Here is a 10,480-nt window from a genome sequence, read left to right as displayed (position 1 = left end):
GGCGCCTGTGGACTTCAGTTCCCAGGAGGCCTTGGGGAGCGGCGGCCCGAAGGTTATGGGAAGTGCACGCTCTGTTCCCCGGGCCACCTGGCGCCCAGGTACGCCTGGCCCCGCCCATCCCCCAGGCGGTGCCCTCCCCGCTGGCCGCCAGGGACGGAAACACCGCTGCTCTGGGGCCATGGAAGAGCGCCCAGTGTGGGAACCCGAGACCTGGGGCTCCTCTGGGAGGTGGCCAGCACCCCGGGAGGCCCGAGCAGGTGGGGCCCACATGGAACCCCTCGGGCTGGCGGAAATCCCCGGGGAGGTGAAGAGCAGAAGCCTGGTGACGCCTGGGCCCGGAAGGCAGAAGGGGGAGGGGTTTCGATTCCTGGGATTCTGGGGGAGAAGGAAACTAGAGATTGGGGGTCCAGGGTCCTGGGGAAGAGAAGACTAGGGGCTGGCATTCAGGTATCTGAAAAGAGGGAGGGGCCAGGCTCCCAAATTCCTGTATAAAAGACAAAGACAGTTGAAGAGTGGACTACTGGGTCCTGGGATAGGAGGGGCCAGGAGGGTACACACTGGGTCTGAGGGGGGAGGGGCTGGGGGCCTGGACCCCTGGGTCTGAGGGGGGAGGGGCTGGGGGCCCGGACCCCTGGGTCTGAGGCGGGAGGGGCTGGGGGCCCGGACCCCTGGGTCTGAGGGGGGAGGGGCTGGGGGCCTGGACTCCTGGGTCTGAGGGGGGAGGGGCTGGGGGCCTGGACCCCTGGGTCTGAGGGAGGAGGGGCTGGGGGCCTGGTATCCTGCGTCCGAGGGGTGAAGGAATGGGGCCCGGTCTCCTGGATTCTCCCAGCCCCCTGCCCTCCTGCCCAGGCCCATCACTGTCTTCAGTGCTGAATGAGCTCCCCAGTGCTGCTACCCTTCGGTACCGAGGCCCTGGGGTGCTGCCCTGGGGGGCGCTGGAAGAGGATGAGGATGAAAAGAGCAGCATTCAGGCCTTCGCAGAGGCCACCCAAAAGGAGCTGCAGGAACCTGTCCCTTCCCGGGAACTGCCCTGGCCTATGCAGGCCAGACGGGCCCACAGGTGAGGCCCGCCTGCCACTGGGGCCTCTGTCGGCATCTGTCTCCGCCTCTCAGCGCTGCTTCTGCGTTTGCTCCTGCCTGGCCTCTGTTCGCCTCTCACTGTTTCTCTCTGTGTCTGAAATGTGTGTTCGTTCTTCCTCTCTGCTTGATGTCCTCGGCTAAGCCTGTCACTTTCTACTCCTTGTTATGCTCTCTCCCTCTCCAGACTTCGCAGAGCCTGGGGAAAAGTAACAACAGAAAAACGTTAGAGCCCTGGCTGCTGTGGCTCAGTGGACTGAGTGCCAGCCTGCGAATCAAAGGGTCGCTGGTTCGATCCCCAGTCAGGGCACAGGCTTGGGTTGTGGGCCAGGCCCCCAGTAGGGGGCGCACGAGAGGCAGCCACACATGGATGTTTCTCTTTCTGTCTTCCTTCCACTCTCTCTATAAATAAATAAATAAATAAAATCTTTACAAATGAAAAAAGACAAGAAAACCATTAGAAACAGGCATGAGGCCCTAACAAGAACGGAGCCCATGTGGCTGCTCAGGTGGCCCTGGAAACAGACCCTTGTTTGTTTCTGTAATTCTGACACCAATTCCATGTGTATGTGAGGGGTTTCCCCCTACAGCCCCTGGCAATTTCCAGACGCCAGCTGGTGTCCTACGATTCAAATCACTTCTGACAGCATCTACCTGGCGACTGTCAGATCCCACGGGGTCTGAGCTCAGGCACCAGTCACAAGTCCAGATTGTCACTTGAGCTTCTTACCAACCAGCTGGGGATCGGAGGGTCCCACCACCCCCTCCTTGGCTTTCATTTGCAAGAGCGTCTCAGAGAAACGTTACAAAACCACACCTTTTTTTCCTTCTTCTCTGTTCCTTCTTTTTGGCATGTTTACTTTATGACGCTACTTGCCTACAGAAAAGAGCAGGAAATATGATGGAAAGGCTCTAAGACTCTTCCTATAGTGAGAGCCCAGGTGAACCCCACCTGCGGGCAGAGACACCACTGCAGCCTCCCGCGAGCCCCACCCCTGTTGCCCCCTTCTCTCCCGAAGGGCGGGGTTCCCCTGCACTTGCTCTGGGGCTGTGTAGATATAATAGAACCCCACAGTCCTGCCCAGCTGCCTGTGCTCAGCATCACGTGTCTGCTTGTCCCGCTGTAGCGCACCCCCGTGAGGAGCCCGCCGCAGGGTACGGCCCGGCGTCTGTCCATCTGGGTGGTTTCCATTTGTGGCAGCTAGGCCTTTCATTTTACGTCTCTGGCTCTGTCTCCTCCCAGGAAGAGCCACGCCAGGGACCAAATAGCTCAGGGTTCGAAGTCCATGGTGGCCAGGTGGGCCCTACTGCTTCGGAGGTCCAAGGAGAAGATACGAGAAGGCTTGCACGCCTTGAAGCCCTGGGCGTGGACACTGAAGAGGATCGGGGGTGCGGTGGAGCTGGGGCTGGGGTCTCGGGATGGGCCTAATCCAGGGTCAAGGGAGGAGGCTGGGGCCTGGGCTCCAGGGTCTGAGGAAGGAGGGGCTGGGGGCCTGGACTAAGGAAGGCCTGCGGCCTCTCTGCCGCCCCTGCAGGCCAGTTCGGCGCCGGCACTGAGTCCTACTTCTTGCTGCTGCGCTTCCTGCTGCTTCTGAACGTGCTGGCCTCGGTGCTAAAGGCCTGCATGACGCTGCTGCCCACCTGGCTGGACGGGGGTCCCCCGGGTCCCCCTGGCCCTGGCCCTTCCTCGCCCTGCGGCTCCTATAACCCCCACCCCCAGGGCCTGATTTCCTTCTCCTCCCAGCTCTTCAATCTGCTCTCAGGAGATGTGAGTGCCTGCCCTCACCCTCCACGTAGGGGGGGCCCTCTCTGAGCTCCCGGACCCAGGTCCTGAGCGCTGCCCACCCGCCTCACGGTGACCTCTGCCGCGCCCATCCCTCTCCAGGGTTTTTTAGAATGGTCCCCTCTCTTCTATGGGTACTACCCGCCGCGCCAGCGCCTGGCCGTCGCCTACCTGTGCTCCGCCTTCATCATCGGCCTCCTCTCCCTGCTCCTCATCCTGCGCCGGTGAGTGATACCCCGCGCGCACTGACCCCCGACCCTGGGGCCGCCTCTCCCCGGAAGTCCCGAGTCTCGCTCTGTGATGCTTTTCTCTCTGCTTGACTTGAAAGCCGTGTTTTAAATGCTTCATAAGTGCTCAGGGCCAGGGATAAAGATGGGAGGTTTCCCCCACCTGTGGCTAGTGGGGCAGGTGTGCTATAAACAAGGAAGCAAATTAATTACAGCTTTTCTGGAAGGGAGAAGTGCTGAACAGGAAACAAATAGCGGTCGTTCATCCCGTCGTGCATGCAACAAGTAATTGCCGAGCAGCGGCTGTGTGCTGGGCATTGTTCTAGGCAGCTGGCCAAACAGACAATAGAACAGACAGACAAACACACAAAAAGCGCACAGGTCATGTCCTGGTGCAGCGGACACCTTAGTCGGGAGACAGGGGACAAGCAGCAAGTCACAGGAGGCAATCACACGGGCGTTAGAGGGCAAGGTTGTTGCCGCAACTCAGGTGGGATATGACGGTCGCTTGGACCAGGATGATGACAAGTAGTGAATTTTGGATTTCTTTCTTTTTAAATTTTTAAAAAATTTTATTGACTTAAGAAAGAGAGAGACCTCAATTTATTGTTGCGCTTATTTATCGACGCATTCATTGGTTGATTCTTGTATGTGCCCTTACTGAGGATTGAACCCGAAACCTTGGTGTATTGGGATGACACTCCTCCAACCGACCTACCGAGCCAGGGCTGGATTTCTTTTATTTTTTTACATTGCATTTTCCAGCTGTTTTGAGTTGTAATTGATATATAACATTGTCTAAGTTTAAGTGTACAACTTGTTGATTTGATACATATTGAAATATGATTACCTTACAGGGGATTTGATACACTTACATAGTGGTCCTCCATCACGTCACATAATTACCCCTTTTTCGTGGTGAGAACATTTAAGCTTTACTCTCTGCAAGCTGCAAGTATACAATACATACAGTATTTTTAACTATACCACCATGCTGTACATTAGAACCCCAGAATTTCTTCTTATGACTGCTACTTTGTGTCCTTTGACACCTGGGTTTGTTTCCGCGTCTTGGCTGTTACAACCTGGCGATGAACGTGGGGCTGCAGATACTTCTTGGAGATAATGATTTCAGTTCATTTGGCTCTATACCCAGAAGTGGGATTACAAAATCATACAGTTGCTTGAGGAAATCCCATCCTGTTTCCCACAGTGGCTTTAACAAGTTACATTCCCACCAACAGTGGGCTAGGGTTCCCTTTTCTCCACATCCTTGCCAACACTTATCTCTTGCCGTCTTGATAACCATTCTAACAGGTGGAGGTGATAGCTCAGTGTGATTTTGATTTGCATTTCCCTACTCATGAGTAGCAATGTTGGGCACGTTTTCATGTACCTGTGGGCCCTTTGTATGTTTTTGGGAAAATGTCTATTTTATTTTTAGTTTTGCTATTGAGTTGCATGTATTTTGGGTGGTGACCTCCTATCAGGTATATGATTTGCAAGTATTTTCTCTCATTCTGCAGGTTGCCTTTTAATTTTGTTGGTGGTTTCTGTAGCTGTGCCAAAGCTACTTAGTTTAGTCCTAATTATTGTTTGTGTGGCTTATGCTCTTGGTGCCATATCCACGAGATCCTCACCAAGACCAGCGGCAGTGAGCCTGTGCTCCCATGTTTTCTTCTAGTTTTCAGCATCAGGTCTTATGTTTAAGTATGTATAATCATTTTAGTTCATTCTGGTGAGTGGCGTAAGACAGGGATTCAGTTTCATTCTGCCGTACGTGAACGTCTAGTTTTCCCATCATCATTTGTTGAGGAGACTATCCTTTCCCCCACTGACTCTGTGTGCTCCCTTGGCAAATATTAGGTTGACTATATTTTCAAAAGTCACACACATCGAGAAAAAAACCCATAAACCAAGGGGAGGAGCTTGGTATGTTCCCGCTCATATCAAGAAATTGAACATGAACAGCCTGCAGAAGCCTCCTGAAGACCCTTTAAGCTACCACATTTCCCCCACAGTCCAGTAGGGGTTTAAACAGCAAATCCAGCATTTCAGTTTGGGAGCAGCACCACACAGAAGACAAATGGGATGGGATGATAAAGGAGGGATCAGCTCTTTTTTTTTTTTTTTTCTGATACAAAATATAAAGACCAAGGAGGAAATAATTTCCTCTTTGCGGGCCACATGGTCTTTGTCTCAACCAAGGTCCACAGTTGCAGGGTGAAAGCAGCTGTAGACAATATGCAAATGTGAACACATGGCTGTGTTCCAATAAAACTTTATTTAGAAAAACAGGATTTGGTCCCAGGGCTGTCATTTGCCATTCCTTGTGATAAAGAATAATGGCTGGGGACCTTCAAGAGATGGTTTGCTTGGTTAGTAAAGGGCTCTCTGAGGTGGTGACCAGTAGTTGGAAACCAGAGGATGAGAAGGAGCTAGCCGGCCAGGTGAACAGGGGAGACACAGGCATCCCGGGCCAAGGAAACCCCCAAGGCAATGGCCTTCTGGTGGCCAGAGGTTTGGAGTGATCTGAGAAATGCAAGGCCAATTAAAGGAATTATTACAGTGATGCTTCATAAAGAATATAATACTGTCAACACATTACAGCTGCTACAACAAATGTCATTTTAAAAAATGGCATTCTTGAAGTCCTGGCCTGGTAGCTCAGTTGGTTACAGTGTCATCCAAGGTTGCAAGTTTGATCCTGAGTCAGGGCATATAAATAAGTGGAACAGCAAATCAATCTCTCTCTTTCTCTCTCTCTCTCTCTAATCATTTTTAAAATAAGAAAAACAAAGCATGACATTCTTAGTTTGTGAGAGACAGATCAGTACCCGTTTGCCCCATTCCTGTCCTGTATGCTGAAAAGCTGGAGGAGGAGGAGGAGGGGCAGGATTTGAGCTGGGAGACATAGGCAGGGTCCAGGTCAGATGGGCCCAGGCTGGCTATGCTGTGAAGGAGCCAGGATCTCACGAACAAGGAGAAGCAGGGCATCTCATCTGGCCTGCATAAAAAGAAGGTTCTACTGGCTCAGGAACAGAGGAGGGGTTCTGAGGGGCACAGGTGGAAGTAAGGAGACCAGGCAGGAGTGCTCTGTAGCTGCGCACTAGGGCGATGACCAAGGCTTGCGCCAGGGCAGGGAAGGCAGATCTGGAGTTTCTCTACCCAGGTCTCCGTTTCTTCCCTTTTCTCTGGCTTCCTGTCCCCCACCCCCAGGTCTTTGCCCCCCCCCCCCCAGTCTCTTTCCCCTCTTCCACTTCTCTGAGCCTGTCTTTGTCTCCAACCTCCCTCTCTGGGTGTCTCTGATTCTCTGACCCCCTCTTTCTAGACCTTTTCCTCCTTCCCATTGAGTCTTTTTTCCCTTTCTCTGAATCTCTGACCCTTTGGGGTCTCAGTCCCCGTGTACATCTCTGTCTCCCTAGGGTCTTTGTCCTTCACACTCTGGGGCCCTATCTCCTAGGTCTGTCTCTGGGGTGTCTCATCTCTAGGTCTCTCCCGGAATTTCTCTCTCCGACTGTGGCTCCCAGGACTCTGACTCTTTCTTCACCAGGTGACAGCCCGCCAAATGCCCAAGGCCTTAAGGTGTATTTTCCGTTTGTCCCCCCCGCCCCTCCCCTCCCGCTCTGACTGTCCTGCCACATCATGTCCCTCTCTTAGCTCCGTGTCTGGGCTGAAACAGACGTTGTTGGCCGAGTCCGGAGTCTTGACCAGCTACAGCCACCGGGTGTTCTCTGCCTGGGATTTTGGCCTCTGCGGGGATGTCCACGTGCAGCTGCGCCAGCGCCTCATCCGATTTGAGTTGCAGGTGCACTTAGGGGGAGGGGCCTACAGCCGGATTGGGACGGGGGGCGGAGCTGAGAGAAAGGGCGGGGCCTAGACCAAGGATGAGACTTCAAGGGAGATGGTGGGTGGAGCTTTCTCCTAGGAGGGCAGGCCTTGGGTAGTGTAAGGGTTGGGAGGAGGCCGAAGGTCATGCTTGAGGTCAAAGGAAAAAGGAAGCATTAGGAAAGAGGGGGCCTAAAGTTCCTAGGTCCAAAGTTGAGAAGGGTGTGTCCAGAAAGAGTTCCATAAGGTAGAACTGGAACTTGTACGGGGGTGGGGCTTGGGTGCTGGGTAGAGATCAAGAGATCTAAATTGTTCCCTGGAAGGCCCTGGGGAAACTGGGACAAAGATTATAGACGTGCTTAGAAGGTGTTGCTACATCGCTTGTAGCTGAGCCAGGACTGCAGGCCACTGGCTGGGCCTGGGGAAATGGCACCCAAGCGGATGCATCTCCTGGACTTAGGTGGAACTGGAGGAAGCAGAGGTGCGGCGCCAGGCTGCGGTGCGGACCCTGGGCCAGCAAGCCAGCGTGTGGTTGGTGCGGGCGCTGCTCAACCTGCTGGTGGTCGCGCTCCTGGGGGCAGCCTTCTACGGCATCTACTGGGCCACGGGCTCCGCCAGGAAGCTGAAGGTGTGGAGCGTAAGGGAGGAGAGTCCGGGGAACCAGAACCTACATCGTCAGGGGTGGAGCGGACTGACTCCTACTATGATTCCTGGGATCTTAGAGGAGGGATGGCGGGTTACGTTTGGAACTCGGACTTTAGGGTGCTGAAGGAAGAGGCTGGGGCTCCACCTCTCAGCATGGCTCCTCCAGAATCCAGAGCCTCTTCTCTTGCCCCCCTTTCCTGCCAGGAGTCGTCCCTTGACCAGCAGATGTCGCTGCTAATGCTCGGGGTGGATTACCTTCCGTCCATCTTCATCTCTGGGGTCAACTTGGTGCTGCCGCCTGTGTTCAAGCTCATTGCCCCTCTGGAGGGCTACACCAGGAGCCGCCAGATCATCCTAATCCTGCTCAGGTTCCAGTCTTGGGGGGGGGGTCGGCTGGGGGTGGGGGTGGGGCCGGTGGGTCGAGGGACATCGGTGCTAGCAGAGAAGACAGGGAAATCCCCATGAAATCCAGTGAGACCTGGATTCAACCCTGGCTCTCTGTCACGGAGCCTCTGTTTCTTCATCTGTGAAATGGGGAGACTTGTGAGCACAGTCCTCGCAGGAGGGGCCTGGCACGCGGTCCGGGCTGATACCTTTTTTTTCTTTTGCCAGGACCGTGTTTCTCCGCCTGGCCTCCCTGCTGGTCCTGCTCTTGTCTCTCTGGAGTCAGATCACTTGCGGGGGCAATGCAGAGGCTGAGGAGTGCAAGGCCTGTGGCTACGATTACAAAAAACTTCCGGTGAGGAAGACAGGGGGTCAGGATTCCTGGGTCCTCAGTCAGACTTCTGGTCCGGGAGGAAGGAGCTAGGGTGGAAGACTCCCAAGAAAGTATCTCTTACGCTTGTGATTTAGAGACTCGGATGCTTGGGCCTCTGGGTGCCTGAGCCCTGAGGTCACCCTCATCATTTTCTCCCTTCCCCAGTGCTGGGAGACTCGGCTGGGGCAGGAGATGTACAAACTCCTGATTTTTGATCTGCTAACCGGCGTGGCCATCATGCTACTCATCCAGTTCCCTCGGAAGTGAGAGCCCTGCCCCTCGCTGTGGCCCCGCCCCTCTTGGGACAGGCCCCGCCCCGCCCCCTTGTCTTCCCCTTTGCCACGCCCTTTAAGTAGTCCCGCCGCTGTTTCCTTTGCTCAAAGTTCGCAGGCCCCGCCCCTTGCATGAGTTAGTTACTTCCCATGGCCCCGCCCATCCTGGACACACCCCCTCCAGGATTCTGACAGCTCCGTCCCTCAGGCTCACTTTTGATTGGTAGGCGGGACGGTGGAGGTGGGGAAACCTCTGAATGACACACTTCTGACCCCGACCTCGCCCCGCCCCTCAGGCTGCTCTGTGGTCTCTGTCCCGGGGCGCTGGGTCGTTTGGGCACCCAGGAATTCCAGGTGCCCGATGAGGTGCTGGGGCTCATCTACGCGCAGACAGTGGTCTGGGTGGGGAGTTTTTTCTGCCCTCTACTGCCTCTGCTCAACACAGCCAAACTCCTGCTGCTCTTTTATTTTAAAAAGGTGAGGGGTGGCGAGCACCCGTCTGGAGCTGAAGGTACTGGGCCCTGGGGGATGAGGGGACTGAAGGATGTGACTGGTCCTAAGGGAGGGCTGATTCCTGGCTGTGGGAGAAGGAGGGGTCTAGGGCATCCCAGCTTTGGGTCTAGGGAAAAGGGGACCCGGCTCCTGGGACTCCCGGGTCCTGAGTGAGGAGGGGCTAGGGGCAAGGACTCTTGGAGGGGGAAACAGACCGACGAGTTCAGACGCTTGTGTCTCAGATTCCCTTCTTCCTCCACCAGCTCGCCCTCTTCTCCACCTGCTCCCCGGCCTCCCGCACCTTTCGGGCCTCCATGGCAAACTTCTTCTTCCCCCTGGTTCTTCTCCTGGGTCTGGCCGTCTCTGCCGTTCCTGTGCTTTATAGCATCTTCCTGTAAGTGTGAGGGACGCCCGCCTCTCTGTTCCTCACCGTGCCCTCATCCAGGATCCTGACTCTTGGCCACCCTTGAGCTCTGCTTGTCTCTGACTTCAGGATCCCGCCTTCTAAGCTATGCGGTCCATTCCGGGGGCAGCTGTCCATCTGGGCCCAGATTCCTGAGTCTATTTCCAGTCTCCCTCAGATCACCCAGAACTTTCTCTTCTTCCTGGGGACCCAAGCTTTTGCTGTGCCCCTTCTGCTGATCTCCAGGTGAGGAGGCACAGACTCCTGGGTTTTAGTTTCAATGTGCGTGATCTGGGGGCGCCACTGCCTGCGTCCCAGAGAAGAGGGGGCTGTGGACCTAAACTCCTGGGTCTGAAGAAAGGAGGGGGCTGTGGGCCTGGATTCCTGGGTCTGAAGAAAGGGGGTGTGTGGTCCAGACCCCTGGTATCTAAGACCCATACATTGAAGATATTCTAAGAGTTTTGGGAGAGTGCCTTTTATTCCTGTACCCTCTAGCATCCTGATGGTGTATACTCTGGTCCTGGCCAACTCATATGGACGCCTCATCTCTGAGCTCAAACAGCAGATAGAGACGGTGAGCCAGTCCAGGTCCCTGGGAAGGGGGTCTTGGGAAACATGGAAAAGGACATGTGAGAGAGAAGGTCTCCTTCATCTCCACGTCTCTCTCCCCTTTACTTCAGGAGGCGCAGAATAAAGTCTTCCTGGCGCAGCGCGCTGTGGCGCTGAGCTCGGCCAACGCGGCTCTTTGACCTCCCTTGCCTGGCTCAGGGTGACACCCCACTTTCAGATCCAGATCTGCCCCAAACCCTTTGCAAGCCTCGGCCACGTCATCTGTAAAATGGGAAAACTGGAAAAGACTGCACGTCTTCCAGGCCTGGGATTCTGAGATTTCCAGGGTTCTGGACCCCTTGACTGTTCAGTGAACCTCATTTTTTAATCAATAAACACAGCGGAGTCAGCAGAGCGCTCTTTGAAACTTGCGGGCTGAAGCAGGGG

The 10,480-nt window shown here is 55.0% G+C and overlaps 1 protein-coding gene across 1 annotated transcript; it reads left to right on the top strand.

The window, feature by feature from the left end:
- The first annotated feature begins 103 nt into the window (after positions 1-103).
- Positions 104-10,445, top strand: TMC4 (transmembrane channel like 4). Its single transcript, XM_090260562.1, has 15 exons — positions 104-257; positions 850-1,060; positions 2,321-2,466; positions 2,613-2,845; positions 2,963-3,084; positions 6,748-6,895; positions 7,376-7,543; positions 7,765-7,928; positions 8,173-8,299; positions 8,483-8,580; positions 8,886-9,066; positions 9,345-9,475; positions 9,575-9,730; positions 9,980-10,058; positions 10,165-10,445. Exons 1-15 carry the CDS (start codon positions 179-181, stop codon positions 10,231-10,233), a joined length of 2,112 nt encoding a protein of 703 aa, XP_090116688.1. The 5' UTR covers positions 104-178; the 3' UTR covers positions 10,234-10,445.
- The last annotated feature ends 35 nt before the right edge of the window (positions 10,446-10,480 follow it).

Source organism: Furipterus horrens, unplaced genomic scaffold (assembly GCF_987537825.1).
Source record: "Furipterus horrens unplaced genomic scaffold, mFurHor1.1.pri manual_scaffold_13, whole genome shotgun sequence".
NCBI classification, from domain to species: Eukaryota; Metazoa; Chordata; class Mammalia; order Chiroptera; family Furipteridae; genus Furipterus; species Furipterus horrens.
This window is presented reverse-complemented; position numbering and strand designations above follow the sequence as displayed.

Excerpts from the sequence above, each read along its gene's own strand:
- TMC4 (XM_090260562.1), top strand. The coding sequence starts at position 179 with ATGGAAGAGCGCCCAGTGTGGGAACCCGAGACCTGGGGCTCCTCTGGG. Across the intron at positions 7,544-7,764 it reads GCTCCGCCAGGAAGCTGAAG|GAGTCGTCCCTTGACCAGCA; the intron begins GTGTGGAGCGTA and ends CTTTCCTGCCAG. Across the intron at positions 9,476-9,574 it reads GTGCTTTATAGCATCTTCCT|GATCCCGCCTTCTAAGCTAT; the intron begins GTAAGTGTGAGG and ends CTCTGACTTCAG.